The 25,474-nt window shown below is 40.5% G+C and overlaps 2 protein-coding genes across 3 annotated transcripts in view; both read left to right on the top strand.

Annotated features, from left to right (window-relative positions):
• The first annotated feature begins 765 nt into the window (after positions 1 to 765).
• ODAD2 (outer dynein arm docking complex subunit 2) overlaps positions 766 to 25,474 on the top strand; it is a 77,897-nt gene continuing 53,188 nt past the window's right edge. Inside the window, exons 1-11 of one of the 2 annotated variants that reach the window (XM_064162955.1) lie at positions 766 to 829; positions 1,429 to 1,696; positions 2,354 to 2,605; positions 3,207 to 3,364; positions 5,021 to 5,216; positions 6,234 to 6,340; positions 6,761 to 6,897; positions 8,137 to 8,253; positions 9,326 to 9,546; positions 11,006 to 11,128; positions 11,825 to 11,969. In XM_064162955.1, coding sequence (XP_064019025.1) covers positions 2,382 to 2,605; positions 3,207 to 3,364; positions 5,021 to 5,216; positions 6,234 to 6,340; positions 6,761 to 6,897; positions 8,137 to 8,253; positions 9,326 to 9,546; positions 11,006 to 11,128; positions 11,825 to 11,969 — 1,428 coding nt within the window. In that variant the 5' untranslated portion in view covers positions 766 to 829; positions 1,429 to 1,696; positions 2,354 to 2,381. The remainder of the gene's footprint in view (positions 830 to 1,428; positions 1,697 to 2,353; positions 2,606 to 3,206; positions 3,365 to 5,020; positions 5,217 to 6,233; positions 6,341 to 6,760; positions 6,898 to 8,136; positions 8,254 to 9,325; positions 9,547 to 11,005; positions 11,129 to 11,824; positions 11,970 to 25,474) is intronic. The other variant, XM_064162956.1, reaches the window with a different exon arrangement.
• Positions 20,137 to 20,462, top strand: LOC135185833 (large ribosomal subunit protein eL42-like). Its single transcript, XM_064162954.1, has one exon. The coding sequence runs from the start codon at positions 20,137 to 20,139 to the stop codon at positions 20,455 to 20,457; it is 321 nt and encodes a 106-aa protein (XP_064019024.1). The 3' UTR covers positions 20,458 to 20,462.

Genomic DNA, 25,474 nt, shown 5'->3' with positions numbered 1-25,474 from the left:
CTATTGTTCTCCTCTTTGTGCTGTTCTTTAATACTCCTCTTATGTCAATCCGTGGGGGGTTTGCCTTTTTCTCCCCATTTTCCTTCCTATCCCACTGAGGGATGAGGGTGCTGGGCAGTTATGTGAGTGGTGGGTGGGGCTCAGCTGCTGGCTGAGCCTGAAACACAACAGCTTCTAATACCAGATCCTAGCAGTGTTGCTTGCCAGTGTTGCAGGATGTCTCTTACTTTTTCATGTGTTTTGATTTCTCTGTTTCTCATGGTAGATCCACTGGTAACTAAGCCTAAGCTAGATAGTGAAGCCCCTTTTATGGCTGATGGAGATGCATACTTTTTGAGGGCAAATCATCCCATTTATCTTTACCACTGAAATATCTTTCCTTCTTGCTGCTCAGTGGAACAGAGTGATCTCATTTAAGAATTCTATTTCTTACTCCACCGACTTCTTGCTTAAAATACTCAGCTCCGTGTGAAATCTCCCTGTCTTCACTCCCGACCACCCATGGTGTTGATACTTTCACTCTTTTTCACATTTTGGTGTTTCCACCTTCTGCCCATCAAATTCAACTTTATAATAGTCATTATTTCAGTAAAAAGAAGAGATGCAATCCTTTCTGGAAATGCCTTCATACATAGTAATCCATAAAGAAAAGGAATTGCATCAAATTCTTATCCAGGATTTTTACTAAAAAGGCTCTTTCATTCTCACCTAATCCAATGATTCATCTTCTGTCTTGTTAAAGGTATGCAGTGAAGCATGGAGTCAATACTATTCTTAATTCATTATTGTGCAGACCACCTGTATTTGTTGCTACTGCTTTGAAGTTTCAGTAAGTAAAATGTATATGAACAATCACCTCCATTAAAAAAAAACAAACAACAAACACCAAATGAATTATTACTCCCACATTGTTATTCTTTGAGATACATTCCACAGTCTTCATTACATAGGGGTTGCCTACCCAGCTGAGTTCTCAGCTAGTAAAATAACTCTTGACTATGTTGACTCTGTGGTATTGGTAAACCTGGATGCTTCTGTTGGACTCTCCTTGGAAGGATTATTTTCCTATGCCTCCAGAAGGACACAGCTTCTCAACTTCATCTAGAGTGCAACAGATAACCATGTGCCTTCCTGGGTCAAATATAAGTCCCCTTTTTTTATCATCAGATAGGTATTTTGGTGGACTCTGATGATTAGAATGTAGGTTGGATTAACAGGTAGTAAGGGAACTTTTGGGAATAGAATTCTTGCCAGCCCAGCAGAGCAAATGAGACAAGCAGGTGGTGTACAGTAGCAACTTTATAACTTAGAAATGTATCCATTGATAGCTCATTCACATTATAGAAAAAAAACAAAAGCAAACCAGGATTGGGGATATACTGTCAATTTCCATTCTATGTTTGGAGTGATTTCTTTGCTTGTTTATAGCGTTGTGCTGTCCGCAGCATGTGAAAGACCCTTCACCAGCTTCACTGTCCTCCTGCGGACATGCTCCAGCACCTCAGCGCTCTTGTAGTAACGGCTCTGAAAGTGAACCCACTACTTAAGGTGTCGCCGCTACAGTACCCGGTTCCCCACCGCATGGCCGCCGCTTGTGTTTACCGCATCTCCCGGTAACGGCTGCGGCGAGCTCCGTCCCCATAGCAACGCGTCCCGAGTGGTCCGTGCGGCGCCCGGCGCAGCTCCGCAGGGCAAGGTAGGGGAAAGCGGCGCGGCAGTCTGCGGGCCTCTTGCGGCCCGCGGGGCTCCACGCAGCCGTCGGGTTTCGGGATCCCTCTCGTCTGCCCTAGCAGCCCTGAGCCCAGGCAATGCCCTGTGTTCGCCCTGCCCTGCGGAGCGGCGGCCGGCGCCGTGCCGAGCGCCTCGGGCTCTCGCCGGGAGCGAGGCTTCTCCACGCTCCGCTCGCTTCGCTGCTCCCTCCTGGCTTCACCAGCGAGTCTAACACCCTCTTTTTCCTCCGCTTAAAGAACATGTCTGGGAGGGGTCATTGTTGCGGATTGCATGTGTCTGTCCCCTCCACACATGATTCTTAGCAGAGAAAGCAACTTTACAAGGAGAATTTGAGAGACTTTTATTCTAGGCACAGCAGAGGCTTTTCTGCTGTCAACTCCGTGAGTCCTAACAGTGCCAAGTGTGGGAGGGGAAGTTTTCATCTGATTTCCCGATTCCTTTAAAATTTGTGAGTTGGCTTCTTCAATCCCTTCTTTCCCACTTCACCGATTGACATTATTCCAGTAACAAGTCTAAGAATCTAATAATTCCTGCATATGTTGATTTCAATTTATAGCAGCCACAGTGGGTTGCATTTATCATTTGAGAGCTGTTTGGTCATTTTCTGTGTTTCTCTGCTTAGGTGAACACCTCTGGTAGTAGCTGAGACCATGGGAGCAGCATTGGCAAGAGCAGCTCAGTGGACTGCTGCTGGTGTTGGAACTGGCACACTTGAAATCACCCCTTTGAACCAATTTCTTCTAGATCAAATTATTAAGTTTGTGGAAGACTTCAGCACTAAACATCCTCAGGAAGCAGCATTTGTCTTCAGAGAGCCCCTTGAGTGGAGAACGCAATTGGACTGTTCAGTATTTGGAGAGGGTTATGAGATCAAGTAAGTCTGACCAGCAGTCTGGTTGGAAATGTTGAAGCTAAACTATGAAGCAAACCTACTCATTTAGCATTAAAAACAGCCTTAGTATATTTGGGAGGATAGAATTAATGCATGAAAAATGTTGACTTGAAATTTGTAGAGGTTTTGAGGGTTTGAGACTGTTCTGCCTTGGTTGGGGTAAGTTCTGGTCTTTTCTCCAACCTGAATCCTTCCCATGCACTGCAGTTCTTCACAAACTGCTCCACTGTGGATTCTTGCCACGGTGCAGGCCTTCAGGAGCAAACTGCTCCAGTGTAGATGTCTTGCTAGGCCACAAATCTGGCCAGCAAGTCTGCTGCAGCATGAACTCCTCTCTATAGGTCCACAGGTGCTGCCAGCAGCCTCCTCTAGTGCGGTCTTTCTTTGGGGTCCCAAACTCCTTTGGGCAATCCATTGGCTGATTTGCTTTGGTTTACTTTGGAAGTTGCCTGAAATAGAGTTTAAAGGAATTGTATGTGCCTTACTGTAATAATAACATGGAATAGCAATCAGGATTCTTCTCTAAAATTTGCTGGTTTCTACAATTCTTTTTGTTTTCAAAGATATAATTTATTTTTTCTAGTGAAGCAACTGTTCAGTCTGAAGCCAAAGGCAAAGATGGCCAACCATTGCTTCTCCTCACGGCATCCACTCTCAGAGTTTGCACTTTTGACCAGCTGTCCCATTTGCTCTGCATTGCCATGGAAAAAAAGTTAAAGGAAGCACGGTCATGCCTTGAAGGTTTCCTTTTTGATTTACTTTTTAAAAGTTTTCTCATCATACCCCTCTCTTAAAGTACATCTTCTTGTTCAATTAACTGTTATGACATTTGAAGGAAGGAACTTCTTCATTTTAGATATATGGAAAGGTGTCGATTCATGAGGGTGGCTAAAGATGCTGATGCAGAACTTAAGGTCTATATTGTATTTTCACAGAATCAATAAGGCTCAGGTGTGATCTCATTGCTCTCTACAACTACCTGAAAGGAAGTTGTAGCCAGGTGGGGTTGGTCTCTTCTGCCAGGCAAGCAGCAACAGAACAAGGGGACACAGTCTCAAGTTGTGACAGAGGAGGCATAGGATAGATCTTAAAAGAAAGTACTTGCTGGAGAGAGTGATTGGCATTGGAATGGGCTGCCCAGGGAGGTGGTGGAGTCACCATTCCTGGAGGTGTTCAAGAAAAGCCTGGATGAGGCACTTGGTGCCGTGGTCTAGCTGACTGGGTAGGGCTGGGTGCCAGGTTGGACTAGATGATCGTGGAGGTCTCTTCCAACCTGGCTGATTCTATGATAATGTTCTTTAATAATGTTAAAATTTAAAGCTGCTTAATCTCCTATACAAATTTGTGTGCACTGAGTATTAGCCCAGCTATTATGACAGAGACTAGGTTGAAGTTTATGAGAAAGAATGTCTTAATGGAGGCTGAGCAGTTTTCCCTATGATTATGGATTAGTCCTCTTCTCAAATATTACACCCTTAAAAACTAGTCAAAGAAAAACTTCTGTGCTTATGGCATTCTTAGCTGCACTAGGTACACAGTGAGTGCTTCCAAGTCCTCACAATGGCTTTTAAAATACAGGTATGAATACTTCCACTGTGTCATATTTAAGTCCTAGATTTTTAAACTTAAAAGAAGAGCTATGATATGCTAAACTGGGTCCAATTTTCCTACATTAGAGGTAGAAGATATTAGTAATATTCATTGGTAACATTAGTGGAAATTGCATCTGCGACATTAAAGTATAAATGCTCACACTGGATCAGACTTCACATCTAACTCATGTAGGAACTGTCACTGACAGTAATCAACAGTCAGGGAAAGGAAATATTAATACGGACAGGGTACCATGCAAAGGACTTTGTTTGCAAGAAGAGAGCAAACTGGTTTTGTAAAACCCATTGGACATGCAGTTAGGCCACTGTATGCCACAAGAAGTGGCATAGCTGAGGAACTAATGGGGCTATGGGGAATGCTGCTAGAACACTTTAAAGATGTTCTTTAACACTAAATCATATTTTCAAACTGTGAATTTTTCAGCAAGTTTCTGTTCTGGTGATCAGCCAGGCATATTTTCTGTAAAGGAGGCTATTGCTAGAGGGAAATAGTTAATATTCACCTCTTGGCTGAATGAATCTTAATCTTTGTTCTGAAAAGCAGTTTTGTTTTTTTAAATGAAATGAAGACTTTCACTTTGTTCATAATGCTTCCATATCTTTCAAACTACAACAAAGAACATATCATACAGTAATGTTTGATGGATAACTCTGCACACTACCAGAGTTTTTACTGTAAATTAATAGTATCCAAATTATTCAGCAATTGAGATAAAAAGTGTTTGTCTTGCCTAATAATTTTTAGCATAGCACCACATGAGATGATTCTGTTTCATGTCTACAGCTAACAGAGATCCCATAGTGAAAATTCTTGGCCCTGAATATGGGACTGTTGAAGGAGAAGACATGTCCCTGTTGCATTTACTTGACAAAGTGAAAAAAGATGATGATTCTGAAACAGAGATGAAAATGAAAATCTTTCTTCTTCTCCATCAGCTGGATTTGCAACTGCTTAATAGTTCTTTGAAATACATTTCACAGTAAGTGCTTTTTAAATGGAAGGTAAGTGTGTTAGCCAGCATTTTATTGTTCAGTTAGATTGGTTTCAATCCACAACACGTGCTCTTGGTGTGACCTAAAGAAATTCAGTGAAATAACTCTAACTAAGTGATTGAAATAAAACCATGTTTGTTCTCAATATTTTGCTGTCAGTGCAGGTATGGGATGTGTGACTGTAGGCTTTTGTTGCATATGTTTTGCACTTTGCTAGCCAAGTGAAGCTATTGTCACAAGCAGCAAAATTGCAGTTAAATATTTCCAGGGAAATGTTTATTTCACAGAATTTCTTAGATTGGAAAAGCCCTTCAAGCTCATCGAGTCCAATCACTAGTTTCACACTGACAAGTCCTTCACTAAACCACATCCCTCAGCATGACATCTAATCACTATGGTTGCAAAGGACCACCAGGATCATCCAGTCCAACCTTCATCCCAGCATCCTTCATCACTAGATGGTAGCTTCAAGCACCACATCCACTATTCTTTTAAACATCTCCAAGGATGGTGACTCTGCCACCTCCCTGGGCAGCCTGTGCTAATGCCTGACTACCCGCTCAGTAAAGAACTTCCTCCCAACATCCAACCTAAACCTCCCCTGACACAACTTGAGGCCATTTCCTCTTGTCCTATCATTAGTAATTTGGGAGACTAGCTCCAGCCTCACTACAACCTCCTTTTAGGTAGTTGTAGAGGGCAATAAGGTTCCCTCTCAGCCTCCTCTTCTCCAGACTAAACAACCGCAGTTGTTTATGGAGCCCCATTTCTTTATGGGAGTGTTACCTTGAGTTTATTTCATAGTTACAAGGACTTCATATTAGGTATGAAATGAAAATATCCCTGAATTAACTGATCAAACAATGGAAGATGAGCCATTTCCAGATGTTTGTTGTTAGTATTAAGGCTCATTGTAAAAGAAAAAAAATGTATCACTGTCTCCTCATTTCTCTGGGTACATCCTTTTGGTGAATACATTTTAGACCATTTTCTGTTCATTGCAGAGTCGTAAGGCTAAATCCAGCTGCTATAAATAATGAAGTGAATCTTCTCAAGAACTTTTCTGGTGAAGGAGAAGACACAGTGCTGCAATCACTGGAATATACATCAGGTTCAGATATGATCATATCTCACATTTGTATATGACCTCATTAAAATACTTCTGTGAAATTTGCTAAATTAAGTTCAGCAATGGATTTAAAGTGTTTATGTATACTTTAAAGCTATCTGGAAAAGTGTTTTCATTTACTTTATATGGAATGATGTTCCCTTTAGTTAGACAAATAATCTCCAATTACATGAAATTCTTCAGTGGGAGCAGAGGAAGTAAACCAAGTCCCTGATCCCAAGAAGTACAAAGCACAGTTGCAGTTCTTAGTTGGATTGGGCCATGGGTCACATATCTTTGCATGATTCATTCCTAAGTGAATATGAATATTATTTGTGTACATGTTAGCTATATTAATCATCAAGCATAATATTGAAAAATACTTCTAAATAGGATGAAAACACTAATGCTAATTGGTTACAGATTACATGTTCTCTAATGGATGCCGAGCTCCTCCCTGGAGACAAGTGCATGGAGAAATTTGCTATTTAGTCATCAAACCACATGACACTGAGCCTTTGCATATCACTTGCAGCACAGCAGGAGTGTTTTTAAATGGAGTAAGTAATAGTAAAAGATTCCATGGAGTAATGAATATTTTTATCTGCTAAAACACAAAATTCCATCAGGTTTATAGTAGTGGTGTTGAGGCTGTAAGACCTGCAAAATTAGTTTCTTGATACAGAAGGAGAAGACACAGTAATAAATGTGTGCTAGTTTCCCCATATGTTTTAAGTGTTTTTTTTTCTCTAAGTTTTATATTGGGAGTGTACTCCACACTTTTTGCTAGCAGTGTTTGTCTAGTCCTTAAATGTAGCCTAATGATCCTTCACGCTTTTCCTTTATAAAGCTACTGTGGGGCTTGTTGCCTCTCTGGTGCCTCACTGCTCATAGAATCAGTCAGGGTTGGAAGGGACCACAAGGATCATCTAGTTCCAATCGCCCTGCCGTGGGCAGGGACACCTCACACTAGATCAGGCTGGCCAGTGCCCCATCCAGCCTAGCCTTAAACACCTCCAGGGATGGGGCCTCAACCACCTCCCTGGGCAACCCATTCCAGGCTCTCACCACTCTTCATGGTGAAGAACTTCCTCCTCACACGCTCTTGATGTGTAATGTTACCATGTGTGGCTAATATAGCTTGCTTTCATCTTGTTGTAAATGATAAGCTGTTCTTTCTCTTTCAGTGCAAGCTTTTCATAAATGATTTATCTCTTCTACTTTCCATTTTGGCTACCTCTTCCCTTACAGATAGATTTTATTTTGGGTGCAATATAGGGGTATGTGTGTTAACAAGTGACCAGAGCTCTTGAATTAATTTTGAAGAGAGGCTGATGTCCATCAGGCATAACTCCACAAATCTGTTTCCTAAGAGTTAAGAGGTCCAGGGAAATTTTGCATATTTTAAATGGATGAAGCTGATAAAGCCTAGGCTAGTCAGGTTATATTATTTTCTGATCCCTTTAGGCATCTGCCATAGAGCACTGGAAGCTCATATTTACTTGGTTGTTTGCCATAAGTTCTTTTTAGTGCAGCTACACACAGTGCAATTAACTGACAGTAATTACTTTCACAATCCTATGTAATATCTTGATTATCTATTGGGATGCATGGAGATGGTCCATGAATCTTTACAAGGCATTACTGAAGTATGATGGACTTTGGTGAGCATGAGACTTCTGTACCTAATTCATTACAGTGTGACCTCTATGCTTTTTAATATTCTTTTATGATGCAGATTAAGTTCCCTGGATAAAGCAACACTACTCATAATTGTAAATCTATTTGTTTTTTTACAGGGTTGGCAAGAAGATAAGGATTCCATTGACTATGAAAGAAAAAGTGATGTATATAAAGATATTGTCACATTTCTAAGGGAAAGATCACCTACATTTGTAGAAAATATGGCTAAACAGGTATGTATTTACTGGCCTTGCTCCAGTTAACATTTAGAGTTGCAGTGTTGGTGCAGAGTGCTGGATGAAACCTGCTCTTTAATGTGGCCTTAGATGGTCAAGCTACAGCATCAGTTCCCCTGAGAATTGTCTAGTTTGTCACATGTTAAATTCTCTTGTCTAGAGTACATTTTCAGAGAAAGGGAATTAGCATGAGTTTGTGATTAGTTGCATCAGCAGGCCTGGGACAGCCAATCCACATCAGGGACCAGTCGAAAACAGATCATACCGTGACAGTCTCTTTAAAACCTCCTTGAACTGGATACTCAGAGGAATGTCTTCACCTATCTGAGAGTGACAGCTGCAATAATAAGATTAATTAATGATCATAAGCTGTCTTTCCTGTAAAAAAAAAAAGAATATGTTCTAACAGAATATGACTTGACAAGGGTCCTTTCTATTTGGGATATTTTTGATCAGCCATGGTACTTGACACAGACAGCTGAAGGATTGGTAGGTGCCAGTTGTCTCCATTCTTGTATGTGACTTGTTCAACATTGTTTTGTCCCGAGAGACAGAAGAGGAAAAAATCTGAACTGGAATGTGTTTATATTAACTCTAAACTATAGTAAATTTAAATTACTTGGAACTGAAGTCCAGCAGTTCATCATAGCCTGTGTTAGTAAATCCTTTATGCTAGGAATGGGTTTTATATAAATGACCCGTTGAAAGCAAAATGACTGACTGCAATTCTGGATCTTAAAACTCATTTGGAATGAGGTTGTGTAGAAGTACTTGTGTCACAAATTATTTAACTTATTAGAAAGTGAGTGTGTTTAGGAAGTTCCAAATTTAGCTAGCTCATTTATTCTAAAAAAACAACTTTTAGTTTGCACATGGTAGCAGCTGCTTTCCAGGTTAATGTTGTGTGCTTTTAAAGGCAGTTTGACTTTAACCTTATAATATAATCCTACATTTCATGCATACAGTTTTTAAACAGAGCATCCAAGAATTGTGCTTCTAATGTATTCATTTACTAGGCATTATTCATATGTCAGTATGACTGACAAACCATATCTCTCTCTTTAATTAGGAATATAATTTTTTTAAAGAACCAACATCTGAGAAAAATTATCAGCATATGGAAGTAGTTGATGCTAAGGTCTCTGGCCAACCCCAGAACCTTGATGATTTTACAGAAAAGAATGTATGTAAGAAACCCAAAAGTTCTGAAGCAAGAAGGAGATCCATTGATGAGAAGAAATTTGAACCATCTACAAATTGGAAGAATATCAGGGTTTCCACTTCCCACGGGTAAGTATAATGGAATAATCTTTATAATGGAGTTTTCCTACAGTTCTCCTTAAACTGGTAATGGCTGGATTGCATTTACAACTTTTCATCTTTACATTAGGAGCAATAAAACAAAGTTTACTACGTGTTAATTTCTAGGATAGCATGGACTACCAACAAGATTGCTCAGTTTTGATGTCATGCAACAGCTTTGATGATGACATGGCATTGATCATTTGGCATTTTGATGTCATGCAACTGCATTGATGATGACACCAAAGCAAAGCAGAGCAATATCTTGCCACCATCTGCAGTACCAGTCCTCCAGGACTGTGACATTATCGTCTTTTTGGTGTTAAAAGTCCTTTAAAGCAAGACAGAATAGTCTAACCTAGCCACATTCTAACCTAGCCAAGAAATATCTTGCCATCATCTTCAGTACCAGTCCACCAGGACTGTGGGGTTATTGTCTTTTTGGTGTAAAAAGTCCTTTAAAGCAAGACAGAATAGTCTAACCTAGCCACATTCTAACCTAGCCAAGAAATATCTTGCAACCATCTGCAGTACCAGTCCTTCAGGACTGTGAGGTTATCATCTTTTTGGTGTAAAAAGTCCTTTAAAGCAAGATAGAGTAGTGTAACCTAGCCCTGTCTTCTGAGGGAAGCAAGAGAGATGGAAAATTAGGATGATTCTTACTTATTCTACTAATTTTAAACAATTTCATGTTACATTAACCACTTTTCTAGCTTTGTGTAGCAACAGTCTTCACTAATGAGATTATCTCAAAGTTTGGAGTCCCCTAAATAGAATTTACTGGGTATTGTTGGATGTCTGCTGAAATCAGAGCTCCATTCTGATTTCAAGTTTCCTGATTTTGTGTTTACGGAGGAAGAAGAGTATTTTCCCAAAGCTTCCAATTTGACATGTTGCAAGAAACATTTCAAGAGATTTTTGGCATGACCTGCAGTCATCAGTAAAAAGATGTGGTTTTCCACAGACATGACCTTATTTTTTTCCCATAGTCATTCTAAGTGTCTAGATGTAATTAAATTATAATGATGAGTATGACTGCAATAGTATGACCAGCCCAGCCTTGAAGGAACACTTTCTTTTCCTAACATTGTAAATTAGGGGTCTGTTACCAAAATAGCTGCTATTAGTTGTGCTTGGAGGTGGTGTTGTAGGATAAATGGACCTGTAGTTTATTTGTATATGCTCATTCTCTGCTTTGTTTCTAATAAAATATTATATGATACAATAAGATGATATGATAAGACATGATATGATATAATAAGATATGATACAATACAACAAGATATAATAATTAATCACTTAAGACACAGCACACATTCTGTTTAATGAAGTTCATTGTGCAGGTTCATGAGCTCGTATATCCGAACATATTTATCCTACCATAGCTATTTGGTTTGATGTGTACATACAATTTTTTTTTTTTTTAATATAACCCCAAATATTTTAGTGACAAGGCTGCAAAGAAAGATACTGGAGAGGAGAAGAGACGTCACACAGTGTCTCTGAATATAAAAAAGAAAGGTCGAGGCATTTCTTCCGCATCTGTTAAAATACAGCCAGCTTCAAATGGGTATGGCTTACTTGGTTTTATTGCTTCCCTTTATTAATGTTTATTTTCCATACCTGCAGTAATTAGTAATAGCATTTAGAATCATAGAATGGTTTAGGTTGGAAGAGACCTCAAAGGTGATCTAGTTCCAATTCCCCATCATAGGTAGTGACATCTCCCACTAGAACAGGTCACTCAAGGCCTCAACCAACCTGGCCATAAACACCTCCAGGGAGGGAGCAGCCACAACCTCCCTTGGCAGCCTGTGCCAGTGTCTCTTCACCCTCACTAGAAAGAACCATTTCCTAATACCTAGTTTAAATCTCCCCTCCTCCAGTTTAAACCCATTACTCCTTGTACTGTCATTACAAGAGCTTGTAAATTGTCCCTCCCCAGCCTTCCTGTAGGTCCCCTTCAGATATTGGCAGGTTACTCTAAGATCTCTTTGAAGCCTTCTCTTCTCCAGGCTGAAAAGCCCCAACTCTCATAGCCTGTCCTTATAGCACAGCTGCTGCAGCACTCTGGTCATCTTCATGGCCTTCCTCTGGACTGCAACAGTTCAATGTCCTTCTTGTGTTGGGAGCTCCAGAACTGACAGTGTCAGTTGGCCATTCCTAAAGCTGTTATTAGGCAGCATTGCCACACCTGCTTATTGTGTGCTCATTCATATTAGTTTCTGGCTGTTTAAAATGGTCTATGCTGTTTGTTCATTTTTAGTAAAACATCAGGCAGGTTTGGAGGCATTAGTGAAAGCTCCTCAGAGAGTGAGTCAGATGAAGAACAGCCTGTATGTCACCAGGAAAGACACACTGATTTGCCATCAGAATACTGGGGAATTCAGAAGCTTGCAAAATTTTTAAAGGTAAGAAGTGTTGATAGATTTTTTTAAAGGTAAGCAGTGTTGATAGGTCTTTTTAAAGGCAAGAATTATTGATAGGAATGGGCTGCCCAGGGAGGTGATGGAGTCACCATCCTTGGAGGTGTTTAAAAGAAGAGTGAATACGGCGCTTGAGGCTGTGGTCTAGTGATTAAGGATGCTGGGATGAAGGTTGGACTGGATGATCCTGGTGGTCCTTTCCAACCATAGCAATTCATAGCATTTGATGTTGTGCTGAGGGCTTTGGTTTAGTCAAGGACTTGTCAGTGTGGAACTAATGATTGGAGTCGATGAGCTTGAAGATCTTTCCCAATCTAAGAATTTCTGCGATTCTGTGATTTTTTGATGCTGTTTTGTTTAAAAAAAAGAAAGAAAGAGAAAAAGAAAAGTTGTCCTCATATGTAGAAGGCAAAGAGTACAACAGTCAAGCTCCTCATACTTTCCACCTTTCATATATTTTAGAATAGCCTTGCTCTGTAGCATGTTAAAACTCTGTAACTGTGCATGTTCTCACCACAAACCCATTTCTCCTTTTTTTTCAATCTGCCTTTTTTGACTTAGAGCAACCTCTTTAGTGTTATTTCAATCTGAAGATGATATAATTTCTTTATTAATTATTTGGTTTCTGGTTTGCTTTTTAAGCAAAGCTTTCCAAGCTATTTCTTTATGTGGATAATAACTTTCAAGAGTTTTTATTAAAACTGAATACTTGCCTAAAGTCTTTCATCAACTATGATTAATGCAGGACTGAAGTAATTCTAACGTGGTCTTGAGTCTGGGTGGATGCTGTTAGTGGACAGAAAATGTATCATAAACAGTCCTCTTCTAAAGCAACAAGAATTGTTTGGTTTTGGTTTTTTTTACACAGACTTGTTGAAAATCTTTTGGAACCTATAAATATAGATGTTTAGAATCCTGTGTATGTCTGAAACGTAAGAAAAAACAACAGCCACCTACTATTCTGGAAAACTCTAGAAGTAATTATGTCTTTCCCCCAGGAGAAATTCCTTTACAAGTTTCTACTGGAATTTATGTACTAAAGTTACTAACAAAAGCCCTGGTTTATCTGTTTGGTTTTTGGTTTTGTTTTTTTTTTTGAGTACAGCTACAGAGTGTACACATCTGACTGATAAAATGGTGGTGCTGGCATTTGGTGCAGCAGAAATGCTTGTGAGGAATACGCAAAACTTTGGCTCCTTCCAGTTCTTTAACCACCGTAGAAGTTATTCTCTCTTTTTTTAATGTTTGCAGTGCACTCACATTGTTTGTTCTCAGATCACATATGTGGGGACCCATGCTAGTAATTGTAACCAAGGAGATGCAAAAAAGCACAGACAATATAAGTTTCTCTACCTTTCTCTGTGCTTTATCTTTCATAGATTAGACCTCTATATCTGCTATGCTAAAGTAACGCTTTGCATATGCTAAAATAACCCTTTGAGTAGAATCATAGAAACAACCAGGTTGGAAGAGACCTCCAAGATCAGCCAGTCCAACCTGGCACCCAGCCCTACCCAGTCAGCTAGACCACTAAGTGCCTCATTCAGTCTTTTCTTCAACACCTGCAGGGAAGGTGACTCCACCACCTCCCTGGACAGCCCATTCCAATGCCAATCACTCTCTCCAGCAAGAACTTTCTCTTAAGATCTATCCTATGCCTCCTCTGTCACAACTTGAGACTGTGTCCCCTTGTTCTGTTGCTGCTTGCCTGGCAGAAGAGACCAACCCCACCTGGCTACAGCCTCCTTTCAGGTAGTTGTAGAGAGCAATGAGGTCCCCCCTGAGCCTCCCCTTCTCCAGGCTAAACACCCCCAGCTCCCTCAGCCTCTCCTCACAGGGCTGTGTTCCAGGCCCCTCACCAGCTTTGTCACCCTTCTCGGGACACATTCCAGTATTTTATCAGAGGCTAAAATAACCCTTTGCAAATGTAACTTGGAGTAACATTCAACATGCAACTTGCTTATCTATCTGCTAATGCTGGTTACACAACATATACACTAATATATACATTTTGTGTCATGCAGTTACTTATATTTCTACAATTTGAGGTGTTTTTTTCCAATCATTCAGTCTTTTGTCTTATGGACATTTGTACTTTTCTGAGAGCTCAAAGAAATAATCTTACTATTTCTTAGTAAAAACCCAGGGTCCTTCTGGAGAGGCTACTTGAAATCCATTTCACACAGACACAGAATCACAGAATGTTAGGAGTAGAAAGGGGTCTTGAAAAATCATTGAGTCCAAACCCCTTGCCAAAGCAGGACTGCCTACAGTAGGTCACACAGGAGCACATCCAGACAGGTCTTGAATGTTCCCTGAGAAGGGAACACCACAACTTCTCTGGGCAGCCTGCTCCATTGTTCTGTCACCCTCACAGTGAAAAAGTTTTTCCTTATTTCTATGTTGTCTCTTGTTGTATGATTGGACATCATTGAGAAGAGCCTGGCTCTATCCTCTCAACACTTGCCCTTTACATCTTAAACACAAATGAGGTTACCCTTCAGCCTCTGCTTCTCCAAGCTAAAGGGCCCCAGCTCCCTTGGCCTTTCCTCATAAGCGAGATGTTCCATTCCTTTAATCATCCTTGTGATGGTTATTACTGTTGATGAACTCTAAAATCTTTTTATTGGCCCATTTATAGACCACCATCTTTACTAACAGGCTCTTTTCTCCTGGTTGTGTAACTCTCAAGCTCCTTCTCCTCTCTAGATCCTTCATGTAACCATAGATTTTAGTATTGAACTTGGTTCAGTTCAGTTCTGACAGATGTCTGCACTTACACATAACCATTTGGAATGAAGAGGGAGAATGGCAAATAGGAAAATAAACTCTCCATGCTCCTCAGTTTTAGAAATGAGTGCGTTTTTTCCAGCTGTCAACAAGCAAAATTACTCAGTGGCTTAGAACTAGAAACAGAAAGGGGAGGATTTTTGATCATATGGTGTGTACCTGTTAAGAAGTGTTTATAATACAAAATTCCATAATATGACAAAATTCTGTTCTGAGAATTCCAATGTAGACTGGTTTATGCAGTCATGCAGACCTGAGCCTTCCAATAGTACTTTTAATTACATATGTATTAAACAGAGTACTAGAAGAGATACTTAAATAGTTCTGTCTTGACTCTTAACTACGTAAAGCAAGAAATCCCTGGTGTCAGATAAAGCTGAAAAGAGATGCCTCAGTGCCATACCACAGACATGGGTTGAAATGTTTTATTGATGGAGTGCTACTTCGTCTTGCACATGGAATTAATTTTAATTCAAGTAGAAATACTGCACTTCTGGCCAGACTTAGGAGATTTTTTGGCATTCTTGTTGTTCATGTAGGCAAGTGTTCATGACATATGCAACATAAGTGAAAATAAATTTATGGCTGTGATATTTAAGTATCTACAAGCCTATTTATATAGAAGCACAGATTTTAGAGGGCTTACACATCTAGAGAGGTTGTATGCATGGTTTGCACATCTCAAACATTTAATAAAATGCCTTAAATAATAGATGTTTGGGATACCAAGTCAGAGAACACCATCTGTAGGTGCAACCGTTTTGTGAATGCCTGCTGAAGTAAATGCATTCAGCAAGGCTATATAAAGGATCAGCTTGCAAACAGAAAACTTCCATAAAGCCTGAAAGCTGCTCTAGTTCTTATATTGATGTTATACTGTCATGCAAACTTGAGAAGATGATTGCTTCCTGTATTATGCAGACTTGCTAGATCCTATGAGTTGTGCCTGGAAGCTATATGTACATATGCCTCTTCACGGACAGAAAACCCCAGTGTGGCAGAAATTCCCTTCTGACTTTTTGCCCTTCTCTATTCCCCCTCCTTTCTGGGAAAGAGCAACCATATTGGAATTGTTCCACTGGGAAGCAGCTACTTCTGTGGTCTGGCTTCTTGTCCTACCTTCAATCTTCCCAGAGCTGTCAAACAGAAGACAGAACATTTGTGCTCTTGCTGTGTCTCCTCACTGACTTCAGAGCAGGCAGCAAAGATATGTCCATGAGTTCGGTGATGGCACTGTGTTAGGCATGATTGCCTTGAGCAGACTGGTCTGGTGGAGGATGTCTCTGCCCATGGCAGAGGGTGGGACTAGATGATAATTAAGGTCCCTGTGCTATGAATCTAGGCATTTTTTCGGGGTAGGTTAGACAAAATTGTAATGAAACACTGTTGATGTTTGTAATGGTGAGATTCACTCAGAAGAACCCACTTCATATATCACATTATTTATTAAAACAGTGCTTGTGAAGTGTTAGAATCCTAAAGGACTACATGTTACATGTGAAAAGCTTCAGGAGTAGGGTGAAAAGGGAAACACCAGGTAGAAATGCAGAATCTTCTTTGAGGCAGAGGTTCACTGGAAGAATAAAAGAAGCAAACAAAACCCACCCCAAAAAAAAACAGGAGAAGAAATAAAAGAAAGCTGAGCACAATGCTTTGCGCTGCCTGCTCTTGAGCACTGTTTATTGCTGATTTTAAGATAAAGTCAAGATGTTGAGAGGTGAATTGGGACTGGTGACTGTGCCAGGAATAACTCCAACCTCCAGAATAAGACTTTAATCCTTTAAGCCTCTGTACTGCTTGGTTTTGGTTCCCTGTAAAGGTGTGATTTATATGCACACCTATGCCAGGCTGAGCTCTGGATAGGGTTTTGCAGGACCACATCAGTTTCTTACCTGGGAAGTCATTCTCCTTTTGGCTGTGTATCAGGGGTAGACTAGTAAACCAGTTAAATCTCACACTTCATGTAAAATATCTACTAATTTTATATCTGTTTTGAATTTCTCCAGTTAGAACAACCTAATTCCCAGAACAGCATTGTTTCTTCTCTACTTTGCAATCACAGGTGAATGAACCTGCTGTCTCTGCCCAGCTGTTTGCGTCTTCTGCCAGGTTTGGGAGCAGGGGAAAGACTGTGGTATGGCACAGGAGCTAAGGAGGATGTGCCCCAAGTATGGTCTGGAATGCCAGCTCCCAGATGCCTGTGTGCCCTGGCAATGCATGGCAGTGGATGCCTGGGAGAGGAGGACATCTGTCTCATGACTCAGTGAAGCCTCATTCACTGAACAAGGAAAGGGTTGAAAGAACTGCAGGATACAGTGGGTGTATTCAGGTCTGCTCCACAGCTGCCTTTTGGCAGGACCTTTGGAAGACTGCTGTGTTCAAGCAACATTTCTGTAGCTGGCAGGAAGCCCCGCAGTATTGGGCTGACACTACATAAAGATGGCAAACAGACCAGGGAGACAGGAATGCACAGGAGTATTCCTTCTGGTCTTTGCCTCTTCCTTTTCCATTCTCTCCAACTGTCTCTAAAAGTCCTCACTTATTTCTAGGCAATTTGGTCAAGGAAATGGAAGCCTAAGATATTAGTGCTATGGGTCTAGTTCTTATAGTGCATCTCTTGCAGTATTGACTGGGCAAGACCTACTGCCCATCACTTGCGCAGTTCAAGCAGAGCTGAGCCAGGAGGTTGTAGTGTGGCTGCTGCAGTAGTAGTGTTACTGCAGGCATTTATTTCCTCTTCTTCAGAATCTGAGATTTATCAGTTATGGAAATGCAACTGCATGCTGACTTGTAGGAAGGGATCATGCATCCCCAGATGAGCTCTTTGCACATGGACAGAAGAAAGGTTAGAAGCACAGAAAAACAAATAGGCAGTGAAATGATGCAGGGAGGCTCTGCCTGGAATTGAGATGCGAGATCTGAAATGAGAGTTGCATGTAGATGCTGTTGATAAACTGAATGGGATAGTTTTATTCCCTGGGAAAACAGAGAGACATCTGGAGGCTGGAATTTAGGAGCTTTGGGCAAACCAGGGTGCAAGAAGTCCAGGTATGTTTGAAGGGTGAGAATGTAGACAGGGGAGGTTCAAACTATTATGGAACCAGAAACCTGTTCCAGAATATTTGAGAACCAAACCTTGAATGGCTGTTGTGTGTGTTGTGTGTGGAGTTCTTTCACATTCGATAGACAAGGTTTCCAATGTGAGATTTCTCTCACTGAATCACAGAATGGTGGGAGTTGGAAGAGACTTACCTGCTGAGGAAGGTTTGTCTAGGTCAGGTTGCAGAGGAATGCATCCGGGTGGCTTTTGCAGAGAAGGAAACTCCACTACCTCTCTGGACAGCCTGTTCTAGTGCTCCATCACCCTCAAAACCAACAACTGTTTGCATGCTTTCCTACTATGCATTAATACCAAGTCACTCATAGCTTATTTCTAAAATGAGTTGTCATGTCTGAGGTCTCAAGGGTTGGATATCTGAAAAAGAGATATCTTTCTCAAAAACTTTTAAGCATCCAGTCTGTCAAAATAAATTATTACTTTCTTCTGCAGATGAAAGTTCTGTAGCAGCCTCAGCCCCCCCTGTGGTTTAGCAGGTGGTGGTGTGCACAGCAACTCTTCTATGTGAACCAATTATGAATTTAAGGCACTTACAAAGACATTGATGTAGCTTGGAGATTTTCTTTCTTTCCTCAAAATTTGCATGAAATAGAAGACAGAGGCAGTGTGGGGTTTACTGCAGAATGGAAAAGTGGTGTAGCTTTCTTCAGTTACAGTGGTGCTGGAAATGTTCCAGATTATTAAGATTACACTAGAAGTCATTATGAAAATTTAAATCAGCTTCATAAATGATGGGGGGATTAAGAAAGTGAATGTAATTTGGGATTAGCAGAAAAAGAATTCTGGTTTATTCTCAAATACAGAACAAAAGAAACATGAGCATATAAGGAATAAAATGGGCCTTCAGGTACTGATTGAAGTGAAATTACACAAGAGTCAATTATAACTTTTTAAAGAAGAACATGGTATTAGTGTTCCAGTGTGCCCACTAAAGTACCCCTTCTTTGCTTACTTGTTTTACAAAATAAGCTTAGCATAGAATCAACCAGATTGGAAGAGACCTCCAAGATCATCCAGTCCAACCTAACACCCAGCCCTAGCCAATCAGCTAGAGCATGGCACTAAGTGCCTCATCCAGGCTTTTCTCGAATGCCTCCAGGGGCAGTGACTCCACCACCTCCCTGGGCAGCCCATTCCAGTGGCAAATCACTCTCTATAAGTGCATATAAAATGTTTGTATATAAAATAACTTTGCCCATGTAATGCAGTTGCCAAGACTCACCAACCATGGAGCTAATTTACCTGACCTTATTAGCAGAGGGTCTCCCAATGAGGTTTTTCCCTTATAAGAGTATACATTGGAGTTATATGAAGGAGGTTGTTCCACTGAACCAAAAGGTGAAGACAAGGAATATATTTTGCTGTAGTTTGGCTAAATGATAGACTGTTATTTGTAAGAAAGTAACAAATGTATGAGACCTAATCCTGTGCCACCTGCTAGTATTTCTAGGCACATGTTTAGCTAACCTGTCAGCCTTCATATCAGTCTCTTCTCCCCTACTCATGAATATCTTTTGTTCCCATCTTCTAGTATTAGCCAATATACTTTTTTTTTTTTCTTTCAGAAAGAATGTGATTACTTAAGGAAAAAAAGGAATAAAAATAAGGGAAAACTGCATTTTATAGTTAAGAGATGTATTTTTTAACAACCTAGCCAGTGCTGATCATGAAATCTTTTTCTCATGATAAATTTACTGGGTAGGAAATATTGGCAAATGGTGAACACTCAGATGATTATTATAATTGGCAGCTCTGAAGACTTGCATAGCTCTCTCCTCAAAATACTGTACAAACAATCATTCTTCTTCACAAGAGACATATAAAATTCATAACAGCCAGCTGATTTTTCACCATTAATCACAGCTCTGATATGTTTCTGTGTAGCAGAGGCTTATTTAATGTTCTCAGGGCCACCCATTCCTAAAAGTTGCATAGCTGATGAGATGAAAGACAAGATAGAAATAAAGGGGGAAACAAAGCAGAAGAGACAAACAAACAAACAAAAAAAGCCAACACCCAACAAAACAGCAGAATCCAATTTAAAAAGGAAGAGATCATACATCAAAAAATAAGGGCTGAGGAAAAAAGAAGTGTAAGTGCTGCTTGATTCTCCTTTTTCTGCAAGTTTATATTCTATTGTAGAAGCAGGTAATTAATTTAAGGACGACTGATTTGATGCTGACTACCTCTAAAGGAACTGTAAATTGCCATGACTCTGTCACTCTTCCATCTGCCACCAATAAGATGGTGAATGTCCCCAAAACCCGTTGGACCTACTGCAAGACATGTGGCAAGCACCAGCCACACAAAGTCATGCAGTACAACAAGGGCAAGGCCTCCCTCTACGCCCAGGGAGAAAGACTCTATGATAGGAAGCAAAGTGGCTATGGGGGCCAGACAAAGCACATCCTCTGTAAGAAGGCTAAGACCACAAAGAAGATTGTGCTGAGGCTGGAGCGCGTGGAGCCTCACTGCAGGTCTAAGAGGATGCTGGCCATAAAGAGATGCAAGCATTTTGAACTGGGTGGAGACAAGAAGAGAAAGGGCCAAGTGATCCAGATCTGAGGTTCTTCCTAAGTGTTGTTATGAGTTGTATTAAAGTATTTGGAAGTGAAAAAAAAAAATTACAACTACCTGAAGGGAGGCTGTAGCCAGGTGGGGTTGGTCTCTTCTGCCAGACAACCAGCAGCAGAACAAGGGGACACAGTCTCAAGTTGTGCCAAGGGAAGTATAGGTTGGATGTTAGGAGGAAGCTCTTCACAGAGAGAGTGATTGCCATTAGAATGGGCTGCCCAGGGAGGTGGTGGAGTCACCATCCCTGGAGGTGTTCAAGCAAAGACTGGATGAGGCACTTAGTGCCATGGTCTGGTTGCCTGGCTAGGGCTGGGTGTTAGGTTGGACTGGCTGATCTTGGAGATCTCTTCCAACCTGGCTGATTCTGATTCTATAGTAGATAACCAAATAGTTGGCTTTCCCAAAGAATAAGAACGTGATTGTGTCTGAAAGCTACCATGAACATTTAGAAGCGAGAACAGCATTCTCCACTGCTCTGGCGTTCTACACTGGGTGTAGACTGGGTTTGCTGACAGCCTACTACACACAGTTATTTCAAACGCATGTCTGCTCCTCAGCTGTGTCTTTCATCTATTTTTGTTTTTCCTATCCTCCCACTAAGATGGGTTTTCAAGTTGGTTTTAGAACATTTCTCTCTTTGTTTTTCCTAGAGCATTGGTGTAGTGTTGTTTTCTCTTGCAAAATCTTTTTGCCTGGTTTCAAATTGCTCTGTTCTTTCTGTCTGCTCCAACAGCAGGATAGCTCTCCAGTAGTCTCTACAGGCACAGGGCCTTTCTAGTTCAACCTCATGAAATTTTCTCCACAGATTTACTTCCACTGGTTTCTCAAAAGACTGGATCCATGAAAACAAAATATCCATCATAACATTAAGGTTCTTTTTTGGGGGAAGGGAGCCAAGTGCGGGGCAAACTCAAAATTGCTTGTGCAGGTCTGAAACTGTCACAAAAGGTCAGTAGTACGTCTTCACTTACGGGCAGGATGTCATGTCAAGTCTGCAGTCAGGGTTTAGAAGCACCAGTGTTAAATTAACAAAATAGCAGTGCTGGTTTTGTTGGGTTTTCAAAAAATTTCCTCCTAGACACTTTGCTCTTTCTCGTTCAATCCTCATTTCCTGCTAATATCTGCATGTTCTTTTTACAAATATATGCAGGCTTTTTTTTCCCTCAGATGTGGTGGCCAAAAACAAGCAGGGGGTTGTGTCCTTGTTCTAGTGCCAAGGCACTAAAAGGAACTGTCATGATGAACAGAGGAAGCCTTGGACAGTTGTTGAAGCTGAGTTCATTCATGGTGGAGTGTTATTAGGAGAATATGGTGGCAGCTGGAGACAATCTAAGATGTGCTCTCTAAGAAGGGTTACCTGAAGATACTTTCCCTCATGTGACCCTCATTCACATGAGCTGAAGTCTAAACTCCAGCACAACTGCCAAAGGTACTAGAGGTGGGTCTGTGATAACTAAAACCTAAACCAGAGCTCAGGATGACCTCGGTGCTCACACATTCACATGAATGTTGACATTTTGAAGTAACAGTAGTTTCTGATGGATCATTTGGATTAACTCCCAAATTAAGGTCTGTTGCAGTGACGTGATCTAGAATTCACACTGGGATTGTGACTTTATTGTGCATACTACAATCTTTTTGGGTGTTTTGTTTTGTTTTTTTTTTTAAGATTTAAGAGTGTTGTTGATTGTCTTTACAAAATTGTCCACATACATCAAATACACTCCTAAACTGAAAACTTCAGAAACTGTTGTGATCTTAGATATTACCTTGGCCAGATTTTCTGTGTTTTTTGGGTCAGCACTTCACTTCTCTCAGTGTTTGAGGTTGGGGAAGTTACAGGGAATGTTTTTACATTCTAATATTCCTCTTTCAATCAAGTAAAAATACCTATGTTTGTGCAAAAGCTACATTGTCTCTTATCTCCTCTATAGCAGAAATGTAGGCTGGATATTAGGAAAAAAAAATCACAGAAAGAGTGGTCAGGCATTGGAATGGGCTCCCTAGGCAGGTGGTTGAGTCACCAACCTTGGATGTGTTTAAAAGTCATTTGGATGTGGTCCTTGGGAATATGGTTTAGGGTGAACCTTGTAGAGTAGGGTTATAGGTTGGACTTGGTGATCCTGAGGGGCTTTTCCTATCTGAATGTTTCTGTGATTCTGAATCCCATTATTATGACTCAGAGAAGGAAAGCTAACAGAATGGACATGCGTCTTGGGAGAGTTTTCAAGAGGGAATTAACAGTTGCCTAATAAAACCACCTTCTCACTCAGAAAATAGTAGGCTTATTCTTTTGTTTGTAGACTCAGTTCTTTTCAATTTCATAAAATATGGTGGCAGTTTAAACTCACTGTGCCTGTGTCATAACCTCCACGTCACCTCTGACTGTGTGAAGGGTTAGGGTCAAGGCATGAAACTGAAGTACAACCATGCAGCTTCTCTGCATGGTTTTAGTCTGGTGTCAGTGTTTGGGATTTTGTGATTTTGATGCCTGTGATTTTTCTGCTGGCTTTACTTATATTAATGTGTATGGTTTATGTACTGCCAGGCGGTAGCCAAAGAACACCAGAAGATTCAGGAAATAGGGCAGGGAATTATTCCATAGCTCAGCTATACTTGTCCATAACTCATCTCTTAACAAGTTGCAGCTTGTATGTTTCATAAACTAAAATGAAAAATTGGAACTAGTAGTTAAACCAAAACAAAACCCAGTGTTCAGAGGTTCACCAGCACTAGAAAAATTGCCTTGCTGAAGCATGTTATAATGACCTACTCAGTCTTTCTTTAAGCTTTATCAACATTTATTTAAATCTTGAAGTATTTTCCAGCAGAAAATTACAAAATGATCTGTGATTGGAGAGAGTCAAGTGCCACAGAAAGCCAAAAAGTTATGAGAGTGTAAATGCAGAATTCTGTTTCATCCTTTACTAATTTTGGCTTCCTTGTTTTATAGAAATGGCAATATTTTAATACTGTTTGGGGCTGGAGTTGCACTTAATGCCTTTGTTCTAGGAGTTTTATCATTCCATTAATAAATTTCTGATAAGACATAAAGATTTCTGACACACTTTATTTTGGGAATCACATAAAACTTTTTTTTTTGTTGAGTATTTTCTAAAAGTGTCTTGGCCTGTTATGATTGATCTTAATTTTATCAAGTATCTTGTAATTGTTGTTCAGATTTTATGCAATCACGAGCAAAACTAAGGTTTTATTATACCTAAAAATGACAGAACTGCACACAAGCAGCAGTTTTCTCTCCTACTATTTGGTATAGGGCTGCTATCATGGATGTGCACATTAAGGTATCTATTTTGCTATTTCCTTTTCTGCCAACAGCATCCTGGCCTGTATCAGAAGTGGTGTGACCAGCAGGAGCAGGGAGGTGATCATGCCCCTGTACTCAGCACTCATGAGGCCACTCCTCGAGTACTGTGTCCAGTTTTGGTCACCACAGGATAGGAGGGACACTGAGGTGCTGGAGCGGAGCAGAGAAGTGTGATGAGGCTGGGGAGAGGTCTGGCAAACACAGCTTATGAGGAGCAGCTGAGGGAGCTGGGGTTGTTTACTGTGGAGGAGGATGAGAGGGACCTTACTGCCCTCTACAACTACCTAAAAGGAGGTTGCAGTGAGGCTGGAGCTGGTCTCTTCTCCCAAATTACTAATGATAGGACAAGAGGAAATGGCCTCAAGTTACATCAGGGGAGATTTAGGCTGGATATTGGGAGGAAGTTCTTTCCAGAGCGGGTGGTCAGGCACTGGAACAGGCTGCCCAGGGAGGTGGTGGAGTCACCATCCCTCGAAGGGTTTAAAAGGAGAGTGGATGTGGCACTTGAGGCTATGGTCTGGTGATGAAGGTTGGACTGGCTGAATCCTGGTGGTCCTTTCCAACCATAACAATTCATAGTGATTAGATGTTGTGCTGAGGGATTTGGTTTAGTTGAGGACTTGTCAGTGTGAAATGAGTGATTGGACTCAATGATCTTGAAGGTCTTTTCCAATCTAAGAAATTCTGTGATTCAGGACTTAATTAATACAGTAAATAAAACCAACTGTTATTATGGAAAGATAAACTTTAGCCCTAGGTCTAAAGAACAACAACTAAAAAACTTCTCCTGCAAGGTTTGCTTTTTTTTTCTGACTAGACTGTGATATAGATAGGTGGTATCTATGTTGTGTTCCATTGATAACATCAGATTTCTTTTCTGCAATACTGCAAACTAATCTTGGTCTTTGGCATCAGCCACAGTACTGTAAAGCAAATTCCATTAAGCTCAGCTAGTATGAAAACATCTCATTTATCTAGTACTTAATGACTAGTCTTGTCTACAGCATAAGTAAAGTGTTTACTACGTCACCACTGCCATTAAGTGTAGGACATACTAAAGACTAATGCATTAAGAAGACCCATGAATGCTGTTAGAGTTTTGGGTTTCATTTGTTGGAAGCTTGCCATCAACTAACAGGCTTTTCCCTCTTGATTGTTACAGGAGTATCAAACAAAATGATGATTTAAATTTGTGTTTCCCTTCATAGTTGTAGAATCATAGAATCATAGAATCAGCCAGGTTGGAAGAGACCTCCAAGATCATCCAGTCCAACCTAGCACCCAGCCCTATCCAGTCAACTAGACCATGGCACTAAGTGCCTCATCCAGGCTTTTCTTGAATATATTCCATTTAATTATTTCTTTTGATGGTTGTATAAATGTGTTCTCTGTGATCTACCAGCAGTATACACCTCAATTGTATACGACCTGTAGTTGTTTATTTTTTAGACTAAAAGCAAATTTGTTTTGGTTTCTCTCCATATAGGCTTGAGTTCTTTTAATTCTTGGTTATTTGACCATATACTCACTCTCTGTATGCTTCATGAGTTTCAGCCAACTGAAGGGCTCATGATGTTGCCTGATTAGTTGCTTTCTACACTTTGCATTCTTCATCTGTAATGAGATTTTTGCTTTCTTACTCATTACATGATTTTTAAAAGGCACTGATGACTCTTCTGA

This window comes from Pogoniulus pusillus, chromosome 23 (assembly GCF_015220805.1).
Source record: "Pogoniulus pusillus isolate bPogPus1 chromosome 23, bPogPus1.pri, whole genome shotgun sequence".
In the NCBI taxonomy this organism is placed as follows: Eukaryota; Metazoa; Chordata; class Aves; order Piciformes; family Lybiidae; genus Pogoniulus; species Pogoniulus pusillus.
The sequence above is the reverse complement of the archived record's forward strand: the minus strand, read 5'-3'. Positions and strand labels throughout refer to the sequence as shown.

Bases quoted from the DNA above. Each gene is read 5' to 3' on its own strand.
- LOC135185833 (XM_064162954.1), top strand. From the start codon at position 20,137: ATGGTGAATGTCCCCAAAACCCGTTGGACCTACTGCAAGACATGTGGC.